General features: G+C 39.9%; 1 protein-coding gene across 1 annotated transcript in view; it reads left to right on the top strand.

Annotated features, from left to right (window-relative positions):
* nr6a1a (nuclear receptor subfamily 6, group A, member 1a) overlaps positions 1–23,028 on the top strand; it is a 153,480-nt gene that overhangs the window by 67,811 nt on the left and 62,641 nt on the right. Inside the window, exon 3 of the mRNA XM_055162170.1 lies at positions 1,930–1,965. Within this exon, the coding sequence (XP_055018145.1) occupies positions 1,930–1,965 (36 nt within the window). The remainder of the gene's footprint in view (positions 1–1,929; positions 1,966–23,028) is intronic.

Below are 23,028 nucleotides of genomic sequence, written 5' to 3'. Positions count from 1 at the left end.
TTTCAGTGTATCAAGCTAAAAATACGTGGTTTATTTATATACTGTGGTCAAGAAAAGAGCTGATAGAAGGCAAAGTATTTTTTTTCTAACTATGTGGTAAAGGCAAAAATCTTAGATGGTTCAGCTCTATTCTATACTAATATTATCATTTTGGACCGAAAATCGCGATCTTAGACAACACGTTTTTGGGAGCATCAAAGCCGCGTTTTTTTGCAGCGCTCCTAAAAGCCCAATTTTAAAGGCGAAGTATAGTTCTGTGTCGACTCAATGCACACTGTAGCCGTCACCTTGTCACCGTTGTTTTTGATTTATGGGTCTGCGTCGAACTGTATGCGCCACGAAGTAATTCACCACCTCAACGCTAGGAGGCGAGGATTTAAACCTGGCATTCATGTAAAGTTTAACATGAACCATCTCCAACGCGATATACGCACAGAACAGACTCACCATCATCAGCACATCCTTTGTCACAGAAAGAACACTCATATTCACTGAGTCGTGTCCTTTAGTACGACAGAAGCTGACCGCAACAGGGCACAAGGAGCGAGCTGTTTTTTCAGTGTGTATAGTTTATGCAAATGAGCCATGTGGTTTTAAGTTTTGTTTCTGTAAAACGTAAACAAATGTGCGCAAACAGTGCAGCGTCAAATCATCAAATTTTTTCTTAAACTCGTTCAGCCCTAGTATAGAAATAGGACTTTTGGAGCTTTCTCTGGAAGAGGTCATCCATGCATGTTTAAGTAATCTAGCGATCTCTCCCAAGCTCTATTCAGACCCTACTTAAAGTGCCTATGATAGGTTAGACTGCTTATTTCACTAAAACACAGTTAAAATCGTGATTTGCACTTGTTTTAATATATTGGGGTTAATTTTTTACTTTCCGGTTGGAAATCGTTAGCCAGGCTGGTGCCACCAGGTGACTGCTCAATTTCATTTCTCTCCAGCAACTAGGTCAGGAATTGGAATACGCTAGACGCTTTGCAAGAACCCCGGAAGTGCAAGTTCGAGCACCAGCCAATCAACGAAGAGTCATACATTCAGTGTTGTCAATGATTCCAGAGATCGAGGATTTAAAGCTGGAACAAAGAGAATGTGTGGTGAATTTTATCAAGGGGAAAGATGTTATTGCCCTTCTTCTTACGAGATTTTGGAAAAGCTTAATATACCAGTTATCCCCGTTAGTGGCGCATTACATACATCACGAACAAATAGCAGAGATTGGTTAAGTGATAAAAAGTACCCGCTTAGCGTCAAGGGAACAAATTCTAACACTGCAAGGTCAGATGGTTTGTACGAAGTGAAACCGGCTGATGAATCAGGCTAGGAAATCATGACATCACACTAAGGAATTCCATAAGTGTTAGCTAGCAAAACTCTTCTCCTGTACGCAGAACTTATCATCTGACAAATACAATATAACAAAACACCTTTATTTTGTTGAATTCATGTTTCAAGTATAAGAAAAAAAAATCTTATGTGTAAAATGAGCTGAACTTTTGGACAGAATTCTCCCTAGTTTGATGTTGTCGTTTCTCTACTTTTCTTCACAAATTGCTTCTTGATTTGTGTAAAACTATCATTTATATTTACAACAAATATTATTCCACCAAATTTAATGTAAAATTTGAGAATTTGTATTCACTGTCATACTCTAAAGTTTGTAGTACGATTCTGTCCAGCGCTCAGCCCGCAAGCCTTTGTCCTCCATGCTCCCACACGGCAATTCTCCATAAATATACAAAAGCATGATACAAAACAGTACACTACAACCTCACAAAACTGATGTGATGTTCAACCCACGCAGTATTCTAAATGAAATCTCCATCGCAGTCATCATCTTTGCACTGTTCCGTTATTTTATTTGTACTTGTACATCTACCTTTATATAATTATGCCGTATTTGACCAGGTGTCTTTTCTGGTTTTGCAGGTGACCGAAACCTCGTGCAGGAACTCTGGGCCAAAGGTGGGTACAACTGAACTACTTACAAATGCATCATGTGTATTTTAGAATCGCCAATTCTTTAAACTACTTCTATGGACAGAAGTAAGAAGAGCAAAACCCACATCAACACATAAAAGACATTTAAAAGGGCCTGTATCAGATTCTGAACCATGAGCACATAGGGATGTAACGATTTCCAAATATCTCAACACGATATTTTCACGATATGCATCTCACAGTAACGATATTTATTGCAATGTTTTGTGGAGGCTAACAAAATTTTGAACATGCTACTTTTTTCTTTTAAAATGGCTTCATAAGACTTTGGTTTTGTCATAAACTGAAGAACTAAGATTTTAAAGTGCTTACAAACAGTTCTTCATGTACCATATTTTCCGGACTATAGAGTATGAATACCTGAATATAAGCGGCATCAACTAATTTTAACAAAATTTTAAATTGTACACATATAGGCCACACCTGAATATAAGCCGCAGGTGTCGACGTCTTCAAGAACATTTTCAAGTTCAGGCCGTCTGCTTTTATCGCCTCTGAAAGCTTTTGTCGTCTTTTTACTTTGTCAGTTCGTCACTCTGCAGTCGCCAAAGTCTCACCATCGATTCATTGATGCTGAGCTCATGTGCAGCAGCTCTGTTTCCTTCTTCCACAGCCACATCAATTGCCGTTAACTTAAAAGCTGCATCATCTGCATTTCTTCGTGTGTTTTCCATGAGGAGGGTGTATGATTGAAGCGCAAAATAAGCATCTTCCTCGGGTCATCACCCCCGTCTCTCCACGAGATCTACTGCGCATGTCTCCTGCAGAAAGAGCCACTGTCCTGTCTGTATCATGTCAGTGTCTTGTAGGATTTCAGCAGATTTCAGGCACTCTCGGGGGCAGGGCTGGTTCTATCAATCAGGTATGAGTGGAAGTGCGGTTACTGAAGTTTGAGACGTTTCTTCTCATCATTTACACATACAGGTAAGACGTATCCCCCTCACTAATGTTAATTTAGCATCATAACTTATTTTATCACACGGCAATAAACTTTTTGAGTGAGCTGACAATATCGCAAGCCACTGTAGCAACTTCATGTTAACCGTAGATCCATGTGTTAGCCGCACAGACAGCGGTGTTTTCTGCACTCAGGCTGTGCGTATCCGACCATATATAAGAATGGACAATGTGCCAAACAAAGAATCCGTCCATATATTAGCTGCATCGTTTTATTAGCTGCAGTGTTCAAAGCGTGAGAAAAAAGTAGCGGCTTATAGTCTGGAAATTATGGTAGTATACACTGAAACAGAGCAAAGAACCATGGTCTGTTTAGTTCTGTCAGTTTTGCAGCAACACCATAACAGTGATTTAAGGAAAGAAACTTGTGATTTGATATATTGTGATGGCCCACAATATTGAGACTTTTGACAATTCGATATTATAATATTTTGGTTATTGTTACATCCTTATGTGTACAGAACATGTGACTGAATTAACTCTTAGCCCTGCCCACTTTATCATTTTCATTCTGATGTTGAACCACGGCAGAGAAACAGCTGTCTGCAATAGGCTTTATAGACACCAACTACATTCTCATCTAACATTGTTCATAATTGCTTCCTTATGGGTCTCATCCAGTGAAATTCTATTAGCGTTTGTTAGGCTAGTTTTTTTTCTCACAAATTATTGCTTTTACAATACGCTGTATGGGATAAAAGACTTTTTTCTGACCCAGAAGAAATAAGTCAGGTGATACAGGCTCTTTAACTCAAATGGTTCACATATGGCAGACTAATTTCCAATTTTCCCATGTAATTGTAGTCTTAAGTCACTTTGTTGCTTCACTTGCTACCATAACAGACTTATTACATAGAAAAAAATCCAAAACTCTGCCATTGGTTTGTATAATTTTGTGACTAAGTTTAGAATATTCCACTTACATTTTTGATAACTAGCCATTACCACTTTGGCACATCTGTCTTACATCCAAAAATACATTCACTACTTTCTATGGACGTTCTATACTACCACAGAAGAAAGTTGTGAACAACTGAGGAAAACAAGTCCGTTCTGGGAACAGGCTCGAGGTGCTGCTGGACTTTGATCCAGACTCGGCATGTCCTCCTCCTCCTCAACTCTCTGCCCTTTGCCTGGAGTGCTGTGGCTTGTGGGCGTTGGAGCTCCAGACTGTGGGCCCGTGGCTGTAACGCTATGCCCAAACACACACACGTCATCCCCCCCCGTACCCCTCTGCCGTGTCCCCCCGCCTCTCTGGGAGTGTCAGGGGAGCTGAGAGAGGAGAGGTCCCAGAGGAGGTGAGGTCTCTTGGGCTTTGGGCTTCGGTTGCAGCCTTAGATGGAGGTCAAACTGTGCGCAGTCTTAGCACGTCAACAGACACTCTTCCAGCTCCAATCTGCCCTCTCTAGCTGTTTTAAAAGACAGTATTTTGAAATGCTTGCAAAAAGGCCTTTTTTGAAACACACTTTTATTGAATATTATGATATCTGCAGAGTTTTGTTCACAATTGTATATTTACTGACATATGTGTTTATTTTTATATGTACAAGTTGAAGAATTACTATTAAGCAATTTAATAGTCCATATACAGACAGTCTAAAAAACTGAACAAAATAAAAAATATCATGAAAAAGTTAATTATAGTTCATATATTGAGCTTTCTCATGATTTTTTTTTTAGATGGTGTGTTTGTCAATAGTAGTACTACATAACGTTTTACAAAACACACAATGTCAAGCTAAATTTTGATATTGGATAATAAGAAGAGGTACCAATACTTGAACCGACTTCAGTAAAAGTTTTTTTTTTTTTTTTAAATATGTAATTTTCAACTGATGTTTATTGAATTGTGGTCTCACTTTGATCCAAGACAGGGGTGTCAAACTCAAATTCACAGAGGGCCAAAATTAAACACCGGGTCTAAGTCGTGGGCCAAACTAAATATTTATTGAAACATTTCAACAGCATCTGCATGTTTTCTCTTCTTTTGAAATATGTAATGTTAAAACTTTTCTTTTTAAAATAAATGTTTAATAATAGTTTTGCTTAAACCTTGAAAGCAGAACAAGCATAATATAAAATAATAACAAAATTTAAAATAAATAATGTCTCTATAGTCTATCTGTAGTCAGCGGGCCAGCTCTAATACATATTTGATATGATCTCTCGGGCCAGATATAATTATATTGCGGGCAATATTTGGCCCCTGGGCCTGAGTTTGACATCTCTGATCGAAGATTTCTATGAAGACCATTCTAAACCTTTTCAGGATAGGCCCAATTTTGGCATATTTATGTAATTTTTCTTTAACCCCTCTGTTCTTTTGTGTATACTGCTATTATATACAGTCACATCCCTTTTTCAAACATTTTTCATGAAAATACAAATTCACTCACTTCATAGTTCCTAAGTCTTTACATTTTTTTCTTCTTAACGCTTGTGTTTTTTTGCAAATGTATGTATTGAATTTACCCTAAATGTTAAATGTTAAATGTTCTGCTGCATCTTCTTACTCAGTCTAAGTCATAGCTGCTAGTGTGACCCTGTATCCTCCTTGGGATTTTGTTCCACACTCTGATTGGCCCATGCACTCCCCATGTACTGTCTCTGCGATTGGTTTTTGAAGAATCCAGTTCCCACCACTTCTTCTTGAGGTCGGGGTATTTTTAGAGCAGTCTCACTAAATAGAGGGTCTTTTTTGGGGGTGCACTCCCCTTTCACTGCTGCCCGCCTCACCCTTTTATCTGAACCACATTCTTACGACATACCCATCTGATCTAACCACAATCATGCTATTTTTGATTCACATGAAGTAGTACCACCCTCCACCATCTAAGCATGAGGGCTTTTGCAAAAATAATCAGGATTGGATAATGAAATTTAATACACGCGCCCAACAATATGAATTACCAGATCATTGCCATATAAAACGCCACGTAAGCCTAGAATGGATACAGGGGAAACAGAAAGTGACTCGGGAGATTTTTGTTGCATCCTCAAGCATACTTAACGGTGCTTTGTCTGGAATGTTTCACAGTATGGTTTCAAACCTTTCTATCATCATGTACTGTAGACTAAACCAGGCTAAGTTATAGGTCAGGTCTGCGGAGATGCGACCCCGCTTACAGTCAGAATGCCTGCTATTCCAGCTATTTCAAAGTGATAAAAAAAACACCTGTAATTGAATATATGCAAGGTAGAGCTGTTTAATGTCATACTATAGAACATTCCAGGCAGCGCAATGGCCAATATCCATAGAAACAAGCAGGTGACAGACCTCCAGCCAAAAAGTTACACAATGCGTCTTTAAGTAATGTTAATGAGACTTAATTCAGTCAGTAGAGAAAGACAAAAGATGATGTGCCACAAGTTGCTTGATGGGCCATGTCAGATCATATTAATATAGCAATGTCTTTTGGGAGGTGAAATATAAAATTGGAATATCACAATGTCATTCGCATCTGCTCTGCTGCTCCCCTTAACAACTTTAACACACTGCAGATGCTGGAAACTCTTCTAATGAATTCGAACTTCCAAGAATTTGTGGGATAGAAGTTTACACACAACTTTTAAAGGTGCATTGTGTAACTTTTCTGGCGGAGGATATGCCACATTTTTTGTTATTGCTTTGCTTGCATGTTTCACAGTATGGCATTAAAAGTCGATTCACCCTTTTTTTAGGTAATTTTTACTGTTGGGAAATACCTTTCAGAACATGGATTCTTGTGTGAGTGGACCGCCTCTCCACCGAACTGATCTGTATCTTGGCTTGCTTGTTTCCAAGGAGATAGATAAGTTTAATGCCTCACTGTGAAACTTCTTGCCTGAACAATTAAGCACATCTGTATGGAGGCTAGCATGTGGTGTACCCTCCCTAAGAAAAGTTACGCAGTGCACCTTTAACTATAATATACTATATTATACTATAAAACCAAGTTGGCGCTAACCAAATGAAAACCGTGCTTAGGGCTTAGTCTTAATCCATTATATTGTGAATTATTATCTCAAATGTTCTCTTTAATATTGTGACATAAGTTCTAGGTAGGGCTGGGCCATATGACTAGCTAGGCTGGCGCCACCTAGTGCCTCCGTTCAATTTCATTTCTCTCCAGTGACTTGGTCAAGAATCAGAATACTCTAGATGGTTCGCAAAAAACCCCGGAAGTGCGAGTTCGGGCATCAGCCAATCAGTGAAGAGCCAGACATTCTGTGTTGTCAACAATTCCCGAGATCGAGAATTTAACCCATTGACGCCGGATGCTGCGCAGCGCAGCGCTGAGTCCCCTGTCGGTGTTCCGGATTGTCTGGCGATCAGCGTAACTGGTAAAGGCGGGGCCATACCTGGAAGCATGGGGGGTGTGTCCTCGTCTCGCTTCCATTCACTCCCATAGAGAGACGCAAAACTGCCAGAGCTGTATTGTCGCGTTAAACCTTCTTTATCATGGCATATTATATCTCCATTGAAAAATAATCCAAATGCGTCCCGAGCATGTTCCCATCAAGACCTGGTTTGAAGTAACAAACATTGCTCTTCACTACCAGCGCATGAACACGCTCAAACACTTGATCTGTTCGCTGCTCCAGACGCTCCTATAACAGGTGCCATATCGCTATGTCCTGTAACAAATAAACATGGTCAAACACAAATGTTGTCCGTGTCTTCACTGTCATTGTCACTGTCAGCATTTTTGTGTTTGACCATGTTTATTTGTTACAGGACATAGCGATATGGCACCTGTTATAGGAGCGTCTGGAGCAGAGAACAGATCAAGTGGTTGAGCGCGTTCATGCGCTGGTAGTAAAGCGCAACGTTTGTTACTTCAAACCAGGTCTTGATGGGAAAATGTGCGGGATACATTTGGATTATTTTTCAATGGGGAAGTAATATGCCACGATAAAGAAGGTTTAACGCGACAATACAGCTCCAGCAGTTTTGCGTCTCTCTATGGGAGTGAATGGAAGCGAGAGGAGGACACGCCCCCCATGCTTCCAGATGTGGCCCCGCCTTTACCAGTTACGCTGATCGCCAGACAATCCGGAACACTGACAGGGGACTCAGCACTGTGCTGCGCAGCATCCGGCGTCAATGGGTTAAAGCCGGAACGAAGAGATTGTTTGGTGAATTTTATCAAGGGGAAAGGTGTTATTGCCCTTCTTCCTCTGGGATTTGGGAAAAACTTAATATACCAGTTATCCCCTTTAGCGGCGCATTACATACGTCACGACCAAATAGCAGCGATTGGTTAAATTAACAAACAAATGAACAAATCCTAATGCTGCGTGGTCAGACGGTTTCCACGAAGTGAAACCAGCCGATGAATCAGGCTACGATTTCTCAGTCATGATTGGACTGAGTTTTACATTTCTTACTAAAAACCCAGAAAAACAGCTTTCAATATTTATTTCCTAAACTAAAACAATAGACTTAAAATCATCACCATGAAACACAAAAATACAATTTCTTCTTCCAAATTCTGAACTCTGCTCCAAACCACATTTCTCTTCTCGATTTATAAAGACACAAGCTGATCAATGACACTTGGTCGTTAATGGGGGTGTGATGAGACACGGGATTTGGTCCACGAGAACGAGATTTTGACATAATTTCTTATAAATAAAATATGCATTCCACTTCACAGTTTTTGCCTAATTTTTTTAAATTACATATTCTTCTTGTCTTTGCAGCACCTGTTTTTGGAACTAGAGAGTTTCAAGAAATGCAACTCGCCAGTCCCTAACCCTTTTTTTTTTTTTTTTAACCAATCCAAATGTAAACACGAGATCATTTTCCACATTTTTTCGTGAGCTCTTGTTCCATCCCTAGTAATAAACAATTAGATCTTAACAATTATTTGATCAACTGCACGACCTAATTGCGATTTTGTTAGTAAAAGTTCTGACATCAGTGGTGACAATTACAGGTTAAGATTGCTTTAGAAATTCCCAAGAACTACGAGCTATACATGCAATAATAATATTTTCCATAGTGATTTCCAAACAGAACGCAAAGACGCTTTATGCCGGATTATTGGAGTATTTAACCTTATACCCTATAGATTAAAACGTGATTGATGCATGACTTGTTCCTCCAGTGGCTTAGTGGAAATAAGACTTACAGCCATTTCATATTTCAGATCGCATCCGGAAATCCCAACAAAATGAATGGGGGACGATAAAATATAGAACAATTCTTTGCTTCTTTGCCCCTGACATAAATACACTGTGTGCATCATTTAAAGCTCCGGGAAGTGTTTTCTATATGATGTTTTCGTGTCCTCAGTCACCTGATTCGTCCCAGGTGTTTCCATTACATTACCGCTTCAATCGCTGCATTAAAATCAGTCTGTTTTCTCTTTTGAACTGTATAGGAGAACCATATATGCACTCCCCAATGCAGAATAATTCATTTGATTTTATGATAAGCGATAATGGACGCGGTAAGGTATAATTCATATATGGCCCAGTTCTTTGCGAGTAGTCGATGGCTTCCACAAAGTGTCCCACCTCCCCCGGTTACCCCTCCCTCCCCTCCTCTCAAGGCTCAGGCGTCTGTTTGCGAAAGTCCTATTTATTATTTAAATCCCTCCATAATTCATCCATTCGCCTCAATACACCATCCTCTGCGCAAATTAGCATGAGAGAGTGCGTCGCCAAACAAGGAAAGTAAGCAAGAAAAGCAAAGGGAAGAGATTATAGAGATGGAGCGCGTACAGAGCGGAGACCTCTGCCAAGGCATCAAAGCGGTCTCGCAACTAACCTAAGCGATTATTACAGTATCATACCAGCCCAGAAAAGTGATCTATCCAGCTGCATCCTTTTGCAAGTCATTTTCCAATGGCAGTTTCTGATTTAATGTTCCGCAGAGTCTTCTAAATCAAGAATCAGTTTGTCTAAGTTAGGCCTGTAATGATAATTACAGTACAATAAATCAATTAATCGTACAATAACTTTTAATGAGCTCGATAACTTTTTCTATTTGCATGTTTGTTTGTTTTCCTGGCTCTCTCTCGCTCTCAAAGAGACTGAATGTTAGTAGGCTTCTGTCGCTCTCTGACTCGTCTTGTTTAACAAGCGTAATGACGCTTAAACCAACGTGCACTGTGTTTATCAACACAGTGGATGCGCACGTAGCCTGAGTGCAGAAAGTGCCGCTGTCTGTGCGGCTAACATGATGCCTCAACACAAGCTAGCACCGCTGTCAGAGTGACAGAACAGTTCATCACCGTGTGTCAAAACAAGTCACTACAACGAATCAACACTGTTGAGCAGGACACGTCTCAACAGCCACATGCGTCAAATGCAGCGAGTGCGCAAACGACGTCAAGAAATGGCTCAAACTCCACTCCAGCAGCCGACTGCCCGATCGACACAACTAGCCTAGCCCCTGGAAAGCCCGAAATCTTCTGAAATCCCACAAGACACCGACACGATACCAGACAGGACAGAGGCGCCCTTATAGCAAAATAGCATCATGTGTTGCGGGTTAATACGAACATTTAAATGACCAAAATGACGAGGCTCACAGCAGCAGCCACAGAGAGAGTGGCCACTATATTCTAATGTAAGTCAATGACTAAAATCACTTGTAAGGGCAATTTTGTAAAATTTTGGTTGTATTTGGTTCAACAATAGTTTATTCAAGTGCATTTATGTGAACAAATCCTTGTTGTAAGCCAGACTACAGGCTAGTCCTTTGTTAACAAGTCTGTTTTATTTAGGCCTATTGTTTTTAGTTGTCTTACAGTTCCTGTGTTAAATGTTATTTAGAAAGTACAGCTTATTGATCTTTGAAAGGATGTGTTTGTATTTTTATTCCATGATCATTATATTAGTTGAAATTGGTCTCAAAATATCAATATTATCGTTTATCGCAATAAATTCTTGGTCAATTAATCGCCCAGCAAAATCTGTTATCGTTACAGGCCTAGTCTAAGTATTAAAAGAAGTCACTGTCAATGGCGCTCTACCTGATTTTTACCTTCTCAAAAAAGTTACCAACAACTAGCATGCTATCACACACTTCCTGAATCTCTAGCAATAAAATTCTAAGCCAATATTACAGTATCATACCAGCCCAGAACTGTGATCCATCAAGCATCATCCTTTTGCACGTCTTATTCCAGTGGCAGTTTCTGATGTGATGTTCCAGAGAATCTACTAAATTAAGAATCGGTTTGTTTCTGGCCTGTCACTAAGAATTAAAAGAAATCTCTGTTAAAGGTGCTGTTCCTGATGTTTAATGTCTTCTTAAAAACATGAGAAACTGAATCAGTTAATTGTATATGGGTTGCAGTGGTCCAAAATGATTTCTCACTTACTGTACTTATGCATTCCCAGCATCCTAATTATTCACCAGGGTGACTTTAGAAGCACTTTTCCCAACTTTCTAAGGCTAGACCGGCATCACTGTAAAGCTAACAGCAACTAGCATGCTAACACACACTTCTTAATTCTCTGACAATAAAAAACTTAGTAATTAGATGCCAACTGTACGCAGCGAACATTTTGACCTCAAAAGCTGCTTATATAATATATGCATGATTGCCCTGATTTCCTTCTTGAAGCTTATGTTTTTCACAGAAATAAATGTCGCTATACTAATAAAGTGTGTTTCTCAAAGTGTTTATGCTCCCCTGAATCTGTGTAGGGATGAATACTTTCTGCTAAGCAACATTTGCTTTTCCTAGTACTCTATTAGTACTATTTTCTTTCTTCAGTTCATCACTGTCCTCCCTCCCAAAAATAGCAGACTCTTGTTTAATTTGACACAAAAACAGTTTTGCAAATTCAACTTTCTTGAGTATATTTGAGCAGTTTTAACGAGTTTTTATTTTTACAGCTATTAACGGGAAACAACGCAAAGCAACATTCCAAAGCGACATTGCTTCTTCTTCTGCAGTTGTCTCTTTGATTTGATTGTGTGTGACATATTGAGTCTAATTTGTAGCCTACAGAAGCAAACAGCTGTGGCCTATTTCGTGGTGTTGTGGGTGATGTCAGTGCCCCTGCCCCGCTCTGGGCGCTCGGCGTGGGCATGTCAGGAGAGGTTTGCCCAGCTCGTCCTGAGGTGGGCCGGGGTCCGCCAGCTTTCACATTAATGTGATAAGTCAAGCGGCAATGTTAACATGCTGCTCTGGAGATGCCTAATAAGCATTGTTAAATATGTGCCACTGCCACATCCCACATCCGTTTGTGCTCTGCTAACACGCTGGGATTTGTTTTAGGGCTATTTAAATGACAAATGGTGCAACAAGAGAATGGGCTCTTCTTCAAATGCTTGTAGAGTTGGAAATATTCAACTCGCAACAATTAGTTTTTATATTGTAGAAAGATCTATGTCATATCCAGTTAATAAAAAATGAGCTGTTGAAGTTAATTAGCATTTAAGTAAGCGTGGTTTACATTCATATTTATAATGCATCTCATAATATAACGAAGCAGAAAGTACATAATCATCACAATTTAAAAAACACACATTGCAGTTGACTTTTCCAGGTCACTACCCATCTGCTCTTTAGTGTGCAGTTATTTGCATGCTTAATTTGGCATCACTTGAGCCAGATGCCCTTCCAACACAACCTTGGGACAAATGAACACTGTTTTGTGACCTTTTGAGATGGGATTTCATAATTCTTAACTACTAATAATTTAAATAATTAATTCTATATACAAAAATCTGCATAACCGTAATCATACATGCTCTCCACTTTGAATTTAAAGTTGTCATTTGTGCCGTTACAGCCATTTAAAGGTTTGCTTTGTCTAGAATGTTTCACAGTATGGTATACATCTTCTTCTATCTATTCTATCTTCATGGAGACCAAACCAGACGAAATTACAGTCAGATCTGTGGAGAGACGACCCACTTACTGTCAGAATGCTGTTTCTCTAGATGTTTTTGAGCTATAAAATCACCAGTAATTGAATAAATTTAAGGTAGAGCTGTTTAATGTCATACTGTGGAACATTCCAGGCAGAGCATTGACATATCCATAGAAACAAGCAGGTGACGGACCCCAGACCAAACAGTAAAGTTACACAGTGCGGGTTTAAAGAAGTAATTTTAACCTAGATGTAAGCATGTATGTGTCTTAGGTGCACAACACTGCCTTCTGATTGTCCTGTTTGATCTTCATACAAAAAACTCACAAAAGCGGGTGTAAATCTTTGGCATTTGGGACATTTTTCATGACACAAATGTTGACTTGCATATAAAACTCAATTTTCAAGAAGGCAACGGTTCCTGCTGAACAATTGTACCAGCTGCACGTTAGCGAAGGAAAGTATGATAAATGTATTGGCCAATCAGCTAAAAGGCTGTCAGAGTAGCCCCAGAGTGAATACTGTATATGAGAAAGTGAATTATATATGTGCAAATACAGCAAATGAGGATTGTGTTGAAGCCTTTTTGGTTATTATAAACAGTGCAGTCAAAAAGAACAGTATGAACAAGTGGTAGACCTAGTTTAGTAATCTGGGTTTTGGTAACACACTTTTCAAATTAGTTGGTGGTGGAGGGGCCGTCACCTGCTTGTCTCCATGTGTAATGTTCCACAGTATGGCATTAAACTTGTTCATCTTTGCATTCATTTAATTACAGGTGTTTTTATTGCTCAGATATACCCCGAACAACCTGCGTTCACCTCTCCGTAGATCTGACCTGCACCTAGGCTGTTAACTGGTTGTCTCCATGGAGATAGACGAGTTTACTGCCATACCGTGGACTTTTCAGACAAAGAAACAATGTCCAAATAGCAGACCCATCAACCAGGAAAGTTACATAGTACGCCTTTAAAATATCAATAAAATGCAGCTTTTTATTTTGTCAATAAATACATAAATTCTCACTAATTAGGGCGACAGTACCGTAAATTCCGGACTATAAGCCGCTACTTTTTTCTCACACTTTGAACCCTGCGGCTAATATGTGGACGAATTCTTTGTTTGGCACATTGTCAATTCTTATATACGGTCTGTGGTTTGGCAATGAAGCGGATACGCGCAGCCTGAGTGCAGAAATTGTCTCTATCTGTGCGGTTAACACATGGATCTAGGGTAAACATGAAGTTGCTACACTAGCTCGCGATATTGTCAGCGCACTCAAATAGTTTATCGCCGTGTGATAAAATAAGTTATGATGCTAAATGAACATTAGTGAGGTGGATACGTGTTACCCGTATGTGTAAATGACGAGAACAAACGTTTCAAACTTCAGTGGCCGGACATCCACTCATACCTGATTGATAGAACTAGCCCCACCCCGAGAGAGCCTGAAATCTGAAATGATCCAGACAGGTCAGCGGCTCTTTCTGTAGGAGACATTCGCAGTAGAGCTCGGGGAGAGACGGGGGTGTTGCGCCGAGGAAGATGCTCATTTGATTGTGTTTTGAACAGATATTTTGAGTTTCATACACACACCTTCCTCATGGAAAACACACAAAGAAATGCAGATGATGCAGCTTTTCATTTAAAGACAATTGATATGACTGTGGAAGAAGGAATTCAAGCTGCTGCACATGAGTTCGGCATCAGTGAGTGGATGGTGTGATTTTGGTGATGGCAGAGTGACGAACTGACTCAATCCAAAAAGACGACAAAACCTTTCAGAGGCGATAAAAGCAGACGGCTTGAACTTGAAATCTTTCTTGAAGACGTGGACACCTGCGGTTTAGCTTCAGGTGCCTATATATGTCAAATGTTAAAATTTTGTTAAAATTTAGTTGATGCGGTTTATATTCAGGTGTGCTCAATAGTCGTGAAAATACAGTAGCTCAGTTGGTAGAGCGTTTGCCCACTGATCTGAAGGTTGGCTGTTCAAATCCCACTCTCGATGTAAAACACCACTGGTTGAGCGGTCAGATCCACTGACCCACAGGTTGGCAGTGTGATTCCAGCTCCCACAGATGAATGCTGTTGTTTTGTCCTTGGGCGAGAGATTTAACCCACCTCACTCCTAGTGTATGCGTACACTGCTGTATGAATGTGTGTGTGAATGAGTGTAAAGCGCTTGAAAATGCCTTGCCTTAAAGATGGAAAAGCACTTTATAAATACATAACACAATTGACCAGAATCAGCTATAGAATATTTACTAAAATGTAACATTTTTTTCAGATCATTTCAAAATACTGACTATGGGAGAAGCTGCTCATTTTCAACATCTTTGTCACCTTTTCTTTCTGGAATTTTTCTTTCCCTCAAACCCAACTTTGCATAACCTAAAGTGTGCGTTCCAGGTCAGTCCCTCTTCCACAGAATGCAGGCCCACAGAGCAGTCAGTCCCACACAGAGGCAGGCCTCAGCTTGTCTGTCCGAGTGTCCCGACTGAACATATAGACACAACATGGGCTGCAAACATCACACGCTCACATTCCTGCCCTCTGCTCAGGTTCAAGCAGCAAGGAAAGATATGAACACTAAATAGAACCTGCTTCCTTTGATTTTTAGAGAAGGGGTATTATGCAAACTCTACTTTTTGGAGCTTTGTACCATGTTATAACGTTCCCTCATCAACAACATGCGTGAAGAGTTTTTATATATATGTAAACCATGCATGTTTGACTGATTTAGCGATCTCTCCCGGGCCCTATTCGAACCCTCCTTACTCTTAGCAGTATGATCCTTTCCAAAGCTCAGCCCACAATCCATAAATATACAAGAACAATACAGGGTTTCCACGGTCATGGAAATCCTGGAAAAGTCATGGAAATTGAAAATGTCATTTTCCAGGCCTGGAAAAGTCATGGAATTTAAGTATCTCTTTCATGCAACCACAGAGTTCTGTTAAATTATCATCTGCGTAGAAGACAATAAATGCACTGACAGTATTTTGAATGTTAAAAAACTATAAGAGCATACCATAATGTAAGTGGAAACTAGAGATGGGCATGATTAGTCAATTAATTGCTAATTGATGATTAAGAATTTCATCAATTACGTTCATTTTAATTGACAAACCGAATGTAGGTCTCTGCACTCAGAAGGAGCGAGCAGATCCCGGCCCCGGATAAGCGGAAGAAAATGGATGGATGGAACCGAATGTTGCTGTGCGTAGTGTAGGTTGACCAAACGTCCGTGTCTGGGGACAAACAGGGGTCCGTACATGTAGCTCTTTGCACTCAGAAGGAGCGAGCAGACACAAACAGTCAGTATGCAACGTGCCGAAGCGCAAATGTATATTAAACGATGATTTGTACAAGAAATTCCACGCTTTCCGCTCCGGTCAGGACAAGTGGGAGGCCATGTGCACAGTGTACAAAGCAGGCAGATATGTTTTGGTGTCCAGTGGGAAAAAGCTCACCAGGACACTGAAAACATGAAACAGCTTTTCCAGGTGAGAGTAGCGCAATGTCGATGACGAGGCCCCACCTCCCTCCCCCCGTATGGTGTCCTGGTTTTGACAAATGCAAATATGGTTACACTAACCTGTATTCCACTGAGTCGTGCCACATCAGCGCACAAGAGCTGTTTTTTTTTTTTTTTTCTTTGCTTAGTTTATGCAAATTAGCCATGCGGTTTTAAGTTTCGTTTCTGTGAGAGTTGCTCAAAACTGAATTAAACACATTATAATGTCAAACGGGCTGATGTGGCTCTAGAGTGGTTACGGTTTATATGTCGTAAAGTTGAATTTATTTATGCAGATTAGTAGTGCAGATAGTAATAATAATGATGATAATTTTAATATAAAGACGTTAATGATTAATCTATAATCGATTGTTAATTCTCCCAACAATTGATTAAGAAAATTTAATCAAATGCCCATCTCTAGTGGAAACATTTCATATTTAGCCCTTAAATTATGCTCTTCTACACATGTGGGATGCCAAAAAGTCATGGAAAAGTTTGGAAATTTTATCAGTGAAAAAGAGTGAGAACCCCGACTACAACTTCACAATATGATGTAACAGTTATTGTAATGTCAGGGCGCTCTGAAGGGGGAGTAACTCTTAGGGTAAAACTGTAATTGCTAGATGCTCTCACATTATAATTACTGTTTAAGGCATTTTTACGTTTTGGGAATCAGGAAGGTAGGCTTGAGCTCTGTTAGCTTGCTAGTTGTTGTTAACGTGCCCTCTGAAACTTGCGAAAAGCTTGTGTAAACTCATCGCGGTGAATAATTACGATGTGAAGAATGCGTTAGGAAAGTGAGGAATAACTGCAAACCGTTTAAAAAGAACCTTTATGAACCTGGCTTGTTGTTTGAATAAAGAAGCAAGTTAAAGTTTGAGTTAAATATGTCTTGCGTTGTAGTTGCTGGTTCGGGTGTTGCCCGTTTGTAAGCTATGTTTAGGTATATTTGGTGGGACCGTGCATAGCTATGGAAATGAAGCAAGCGATCGAAGGATGGATTTGAACTCTAGGTCACAGAGCCACACATACATACTCACAATAAGGGTATATAATTACGACGTTACGGGTCAGAACGAGCTGCCCATGTCTTTAACTGTGGATTGTCGACTCAAAGAGAACTTGCACCCCTATTGTAGCCTGAATTGAACCAGCAACCTCTTTTGCTTAAACTAATCATTCAAATCAGTCATTTGGGGTTAACCGTGGCATTGTGGTTAAGTATGCGGCCGTCAACCAGAGAGTAACCCGTTCTAATCTAGCTTTTGCGTATACCATAATCCTTTAACCACATTAGGGGGGGCGGTAGCTCAGTTGGTTGTTTGTCCACTGATTTGAAGGACGGTGGTTTGAATCCCACTCTCGACATAAAACATCACTGGTGGAGCTGTCAGATCCACTGACCCATAGGTTGGTGGTGCGATTCTAGCTCTCACAGACGAAATGTATTATTGTGTCCTTGGGCAAGACACTTAACCCGCCCTTACCTCCAGTGTCTTCGTACACTAGTGTATGAATGTGTGTGCGCGTGTTTGTTTATTAAGATCATTAGCTACTGAAATACCAGTAGCTGTTCTTCCTGGGGTCTCCTCAAATAAACTAAACTGCTACATAAACTTCTCACACACAGACACACACACGCACACACACACACAATAACAAGACATGAAAGCTCAGCTCAATGTATAGGAAAAGTAATAAACAAAATGTGAAAATAAACTACATTAAAACAGATATCAGTAACAATAATACCGTATTTTTCAGACTGTAAGTCGCACTTTTTTATGGTTTGGGTGTTTCCTGCGACTTATACTCCGGTGCGACTTATATATTAAAATTTTCACACTGACAGCCGCGAGAGACTCTAGGCTCGTGTGTCAGTATCTAGTACTACTATTACTGCTGTATCACTGTCACTTCGCTCTACTGCGCATGTCTCCTGTAGAAAAAGCCACTGTCTTGCTGCAAATAGTGAAATATTCAGTCGAAAACAGTAATCGAGCAGCAGAAAGGAAGTTTAGAGTGAGCGAGAAACTTGTGAGGGACTGGCGTTACATGGCGCACCAGGCGGGGTGTGCCATGTAACTTTGTTGGAAGTCACTGGATGAATCAACAAAGCCTGAACTTCAGTGACAACAGAAACCATCCTGTTGGGATTCAGAAAGGCCCAAATAATTCTAACTGGAACTGATGCTGACAGTTACACAGAAGAGGAATCAGTGCTCCGTTTACATCATGGATCTATGGTTTATCTCCGGTGGTCGCGCAGAAGTGACACCGAGAATGAAGAAGTCAATGGATTTAGTGATTTGGAGTGAAATCATGAGTTTGGTAAATTTATGTTCTATTGTTTATACTATAATTATCTGAATAAATGTTCACATGTTATGTTAACATATTAACGCCTATTCAGTCTGTTGTTCTCTGTTCTGTTGTTATTACTAGAACTTGCCTTTCAAGATGAAATGTCGGTTCCTGGTCTCTGATTTTACAAATACATTTCCCCAAAAAGTGCGACTTACAGTCCGGTGCTACTTGTAGTCCGGAAAATACAGTACTTACATAAACAGTAACTAATCATTGTGCAAAAAGGAACAGTTTTAACATTTTTTTAAATAGCTTTATGTTATTTTCAAACAACAAAAATACTGGCAGTGCATTCCATCCAACCATGGCTCGATAACCAACAGTAGCTGCATTTGATTGGTTCTGCACACAGGAAGTGTGTATTTATTTAAGTATTAGTGATGGTGTTGAAACGGGATGAGGTAGGAATGTGTGTGTGATTCTTTGGAGGAAAACTACTAATATGTTGTGAGATTGGTTGTGACAGGAATGACATCTGGAATAAAAAAATATATAATTATAATTTGCCAAAAAAAAATCCTGCAGCTGGTTGAGTGGGGGAGCAAACTGGAAATAATTAGGAAATTAAAATGAGTCATTCCTACCTCATCCCTTTTCAATACCATCACTAATACTTAAATAAATACACGTTTGCACATATAAATACCTGTACCTACCTATTTGAAACTATTACTGCAATTGCATTTCTCGCATATTTGAGTGTGTCCCAGACAGGCAGGTATGTACAGTGTGATTAGGCCAATGACACACACAGGATGTAGGCTACAGCGCCAAGTCGCAGTGCTTTCCTTGGTTATAACTTCAACTGCGAGGATATGCCATGTACTTTGGTTTCACGTTGGTATTGCTCATACTAATCCCCTTGAAGTTTGCTGGTATCCACTCGAAAATATAATGTACGGCTCACATCTATAGGTTGTAATATCAACTTCAAAGCTCGTGCATTATATTGTAAGCACATTTGAATTTGTTTTTTTTTTCAGTTTTTTTTTTTTTGGCGGCAGTGGTAGCCGTTTGAAGCCGTTTCCAATTGCTCTTTTAATACCACATCATAGGAATTACCATAAGCATGAGGCTGGCTGTAATTAAAAGTGCAGTGGATGTCAGAGAAGCTGGCAGGCCGAAGAATGGGCCGAGAAATCCTACATTTTAAACATGAGAAGCAGTAAAGGAATGCGCTCTTTTATAGCTCAGATGCCTTTGGTACGAGCGTCACTTTGAGGAGATATTATGTAATGATTCAGAGAGCAGAACGGATAGGAACTGCATAATGAGCACCTGCAGCATAGACCAGGACCAGCTACGGATAAGTAATGTATAACTAACATGGGCGACCTTTGCTGTCAGTTTGTGTTAAAAGTTGAAGCACATGGATACTTTTGAATTAGATTGTTGATTGTAGATAGCGGTTTAAAGGTCCTGCATTACGTGAAATTGACTCTTGTGAGCTTTTAGTCATGTTATAGTGTTATTACCTCATCGAAAACCTGGAGTTGTGCTTTGTTTCATTCACATATGTTTTGAGTAATCCTTCATTATTCGCTTGTCTGTGTCTCCACCTTGTGATCTCATGAAGCAGTAATTTTCCGTTAACTGTTACCTTTTTCCTTTTGTTCAATAGAGATTTGCAATTCCAGGGATGAAATTATGCAAATGTTTCTAGTGAAGGTGTGTGGAGTTTAAAAACACAATGGGGCACTCCCTATATTACCACATGACATCATAAGGTGGAGTGTTTTCATTTTCAGAGAAGAACTCCGCCTAGATATGCAGGGTTTATGCCTTAAACACGTGTGACTGAAATAAAACACAACTCCAGGTGTGTTTTTGATGAGGAAACAACATTATAACAGATCAGAAAATAGCGTCATATGGGCCTTTTAAATGTACATTATAACTTTTCTGGTGGAGGGTTGTATGGAGACAAACGTGTGAAGCCTCCAGCCCGAGAAAGGTTGCAATTTCCAAATCACGAAGGTTGCAATTATTTGACAATATAATGGAAATTTTAACTACCTGGTTCCGTGAAGGTAGTTGCAACCTGTACAATCAAGTGCACGCTATAGCTGTTGTAATATTTGTCTAAGCCCTCTTGACTTGAGTGTTTGGGTCAATTTTATAAACTTTTGCAGAACATTTCCTAGCATATCTTCACAAATACAGTCTTACATAGGAGTGCAAAGGCTCTAACTGAACTGCTCTATTATCAAACCATCTTAATCCATCTCCATCGTTGCCAACTGTCCTTCTCTTTTTCATGTTCTGGCTCTTTTCCATTGCTCCGAACCTGTCCAGGAGTCCCCAGCACTCACCTCTGGCTGTCGCCCCGGCCCCAGTGCCCCGTGCCTGGGTCCCTGCCCGCCTGATTAGAGGTCTGCCCTGGGCGTAATGACAGAATCTTGTTCCTGTCGGCTCCTGCAGCTCACAGTGGGCTAATAGCCACGTTAGCCCACGCAGCGTGTCATTAGGTCTCCAGCCGTAGCCCATTTTGAGGCTAAATCACAGGGCAGGCGGGCTGGAGATCACAGCCACACCGGTGAAGTGCGCAGGCTGCTCGGATACGCCCACTTCTCCACTCTTTGGGGCTTAATAAAGACTTAAACGTGGCGTATTAACATAAGGGAATTAATGCAACACAATGAGGTCATGTTGAGATAAAGTGGTAGTATAGTATAGTATAGTTGTAGTATATAGGTTTTTGTCTTTTCATGTCACCATGCAGAGATATTGTACTGTTTTTACTGCTGGTTTTGAGTGGTTAAGTTTTATAATGCAATGTCCATTTGGTTGAGTTTCACCAGCTAGTCACAATAATTACTATTAGAGATGGGCATGAAATTTTCTTAATCGATCGTCGGAAGAATTAACAATCCATTATCGATTAATCATTAACGTTTTTATATGAAAATGATCATCATTATTATTACTATCTGCACTACTAATCTGCATAAATAAATTCAACTTTACGACATATAAACCGTAACAACTCTAGAGCCACATCAGCCCGTTTTAGATTATAATGTGTTTAATACAGTTTTGCGCAACAAAACTTAAAACCGCATCGCTAATTTGCATAAACTCAGCGAAGATAAAACTACAGCTCTTGTGTCGCTGATGCGGTCAATTTCTGTCGGATTAAAAGACATGACTCAGTGGAATACAGGTTAGTGTGACCATATTTGCGTTTGTCAAAACCAGGACACCGTACAGGGGCGGGAGGTGGGGACTCGTCATCGACATTGCGCGACTCTCACCTGGAAAAACTTTTTCCCACTGGACACCGAAACATATGTTCCTACTTTATACACTGTGCACATGGCCTCACACTTGTCCCGAACGCAACGGAAAGCGTGGAATTTCTTGTACAAATCATCGTTAAATACGCATTTGTGCTTCGGTACGTTGCAGACTAACCCACTGTTTGTGTCTCGCTCCTTCTGAGTGCAGAAAAACACGTACAGACCCCTATTTGGTCACGCGACGCACAGCAACCTACATTCGGTTTGTCGATTAAAATTAACGTAATCGATGAAATTCTTAACGATCAATTATCGATTAATCATGCCCATCCCTAATTACTATATCGACTTATCGTGAATATTTATCAGGACTACATCACAGGGCAGGCAAGCTGGAGATCACACACCCACAGTTGAAGCGTGTGGGCTGCTCGGACACGCCCACTCCTGCGTACTCTGGGGTTTAATATAGGCTTAAACATGGCATATTAACATAAGGGAATTAATGCATCACAATCAGGTCATGTTGAGTTAAAGTGTTAGCGTAAGTTTTCGTCTTTTGATTAGAGCTGGGAATCACAGAGTCTCTCACGATTTAATACAAGATACATGACTTACGATACGATATTATGATGATATGGCGATACATGCAATAATATATATATATATTTTTTTTTTATTTTTTTTTTTTTTTTTTTTTTCCGACCAAATACTTTCTGATATGTTGGTGTTTTTTAAGAACCATATACATTTTAGCAACAATATTTCTTTGTTAAACCACTGCTTGTGCAAAGTTAATATGAAGTACATCTATTTTACTCAAAAGAAAACAACAAAACAGTGAAGAGTGTAGTGTGGTCACCAAAAAATTGCTTAAAGATAAAAATACTCTCGGCGATATATCCATATACCAGCCCTCGATAATGATACTATATGACCAAATTCAGTGTCATGATATATATTGATATTTCACCCCTACTTTTGATACTACCATTCAGAGATATTGGGCAGTTTGTTTTTTGCCGTTTTAGTTTTTGGGAAATGTTGTGTGGAAATGTATGTGTTGTTTTTTAAGATTTGAGCCATAAAAAAGGTGATGCAGATGCAAACTTATTACTT

Source organism: Boleophthalmus pectinirostris, unplaced genomic scaffold (assembly GCF_026225935.1).
Source record: "Boleophthalmus pectinirostris isolate CB_2022bp ecotype Guang Dong unplaced genomic scaffold, ASM2622593v1 HiC_scaffold_4, whole genome shotgun sequence".
Lineage (NCBI taxonomy): Eukaryota > Metazoa > Chordata > Actinopteri > Gobiiformes > Gobiidae > Boleophthalmus > Boleophthalmus pectinirostris.
Note: the sequence above shows the minus strand (reverse complement) of the source record. Positions and strands in the feature narration are given on the sequence as shown.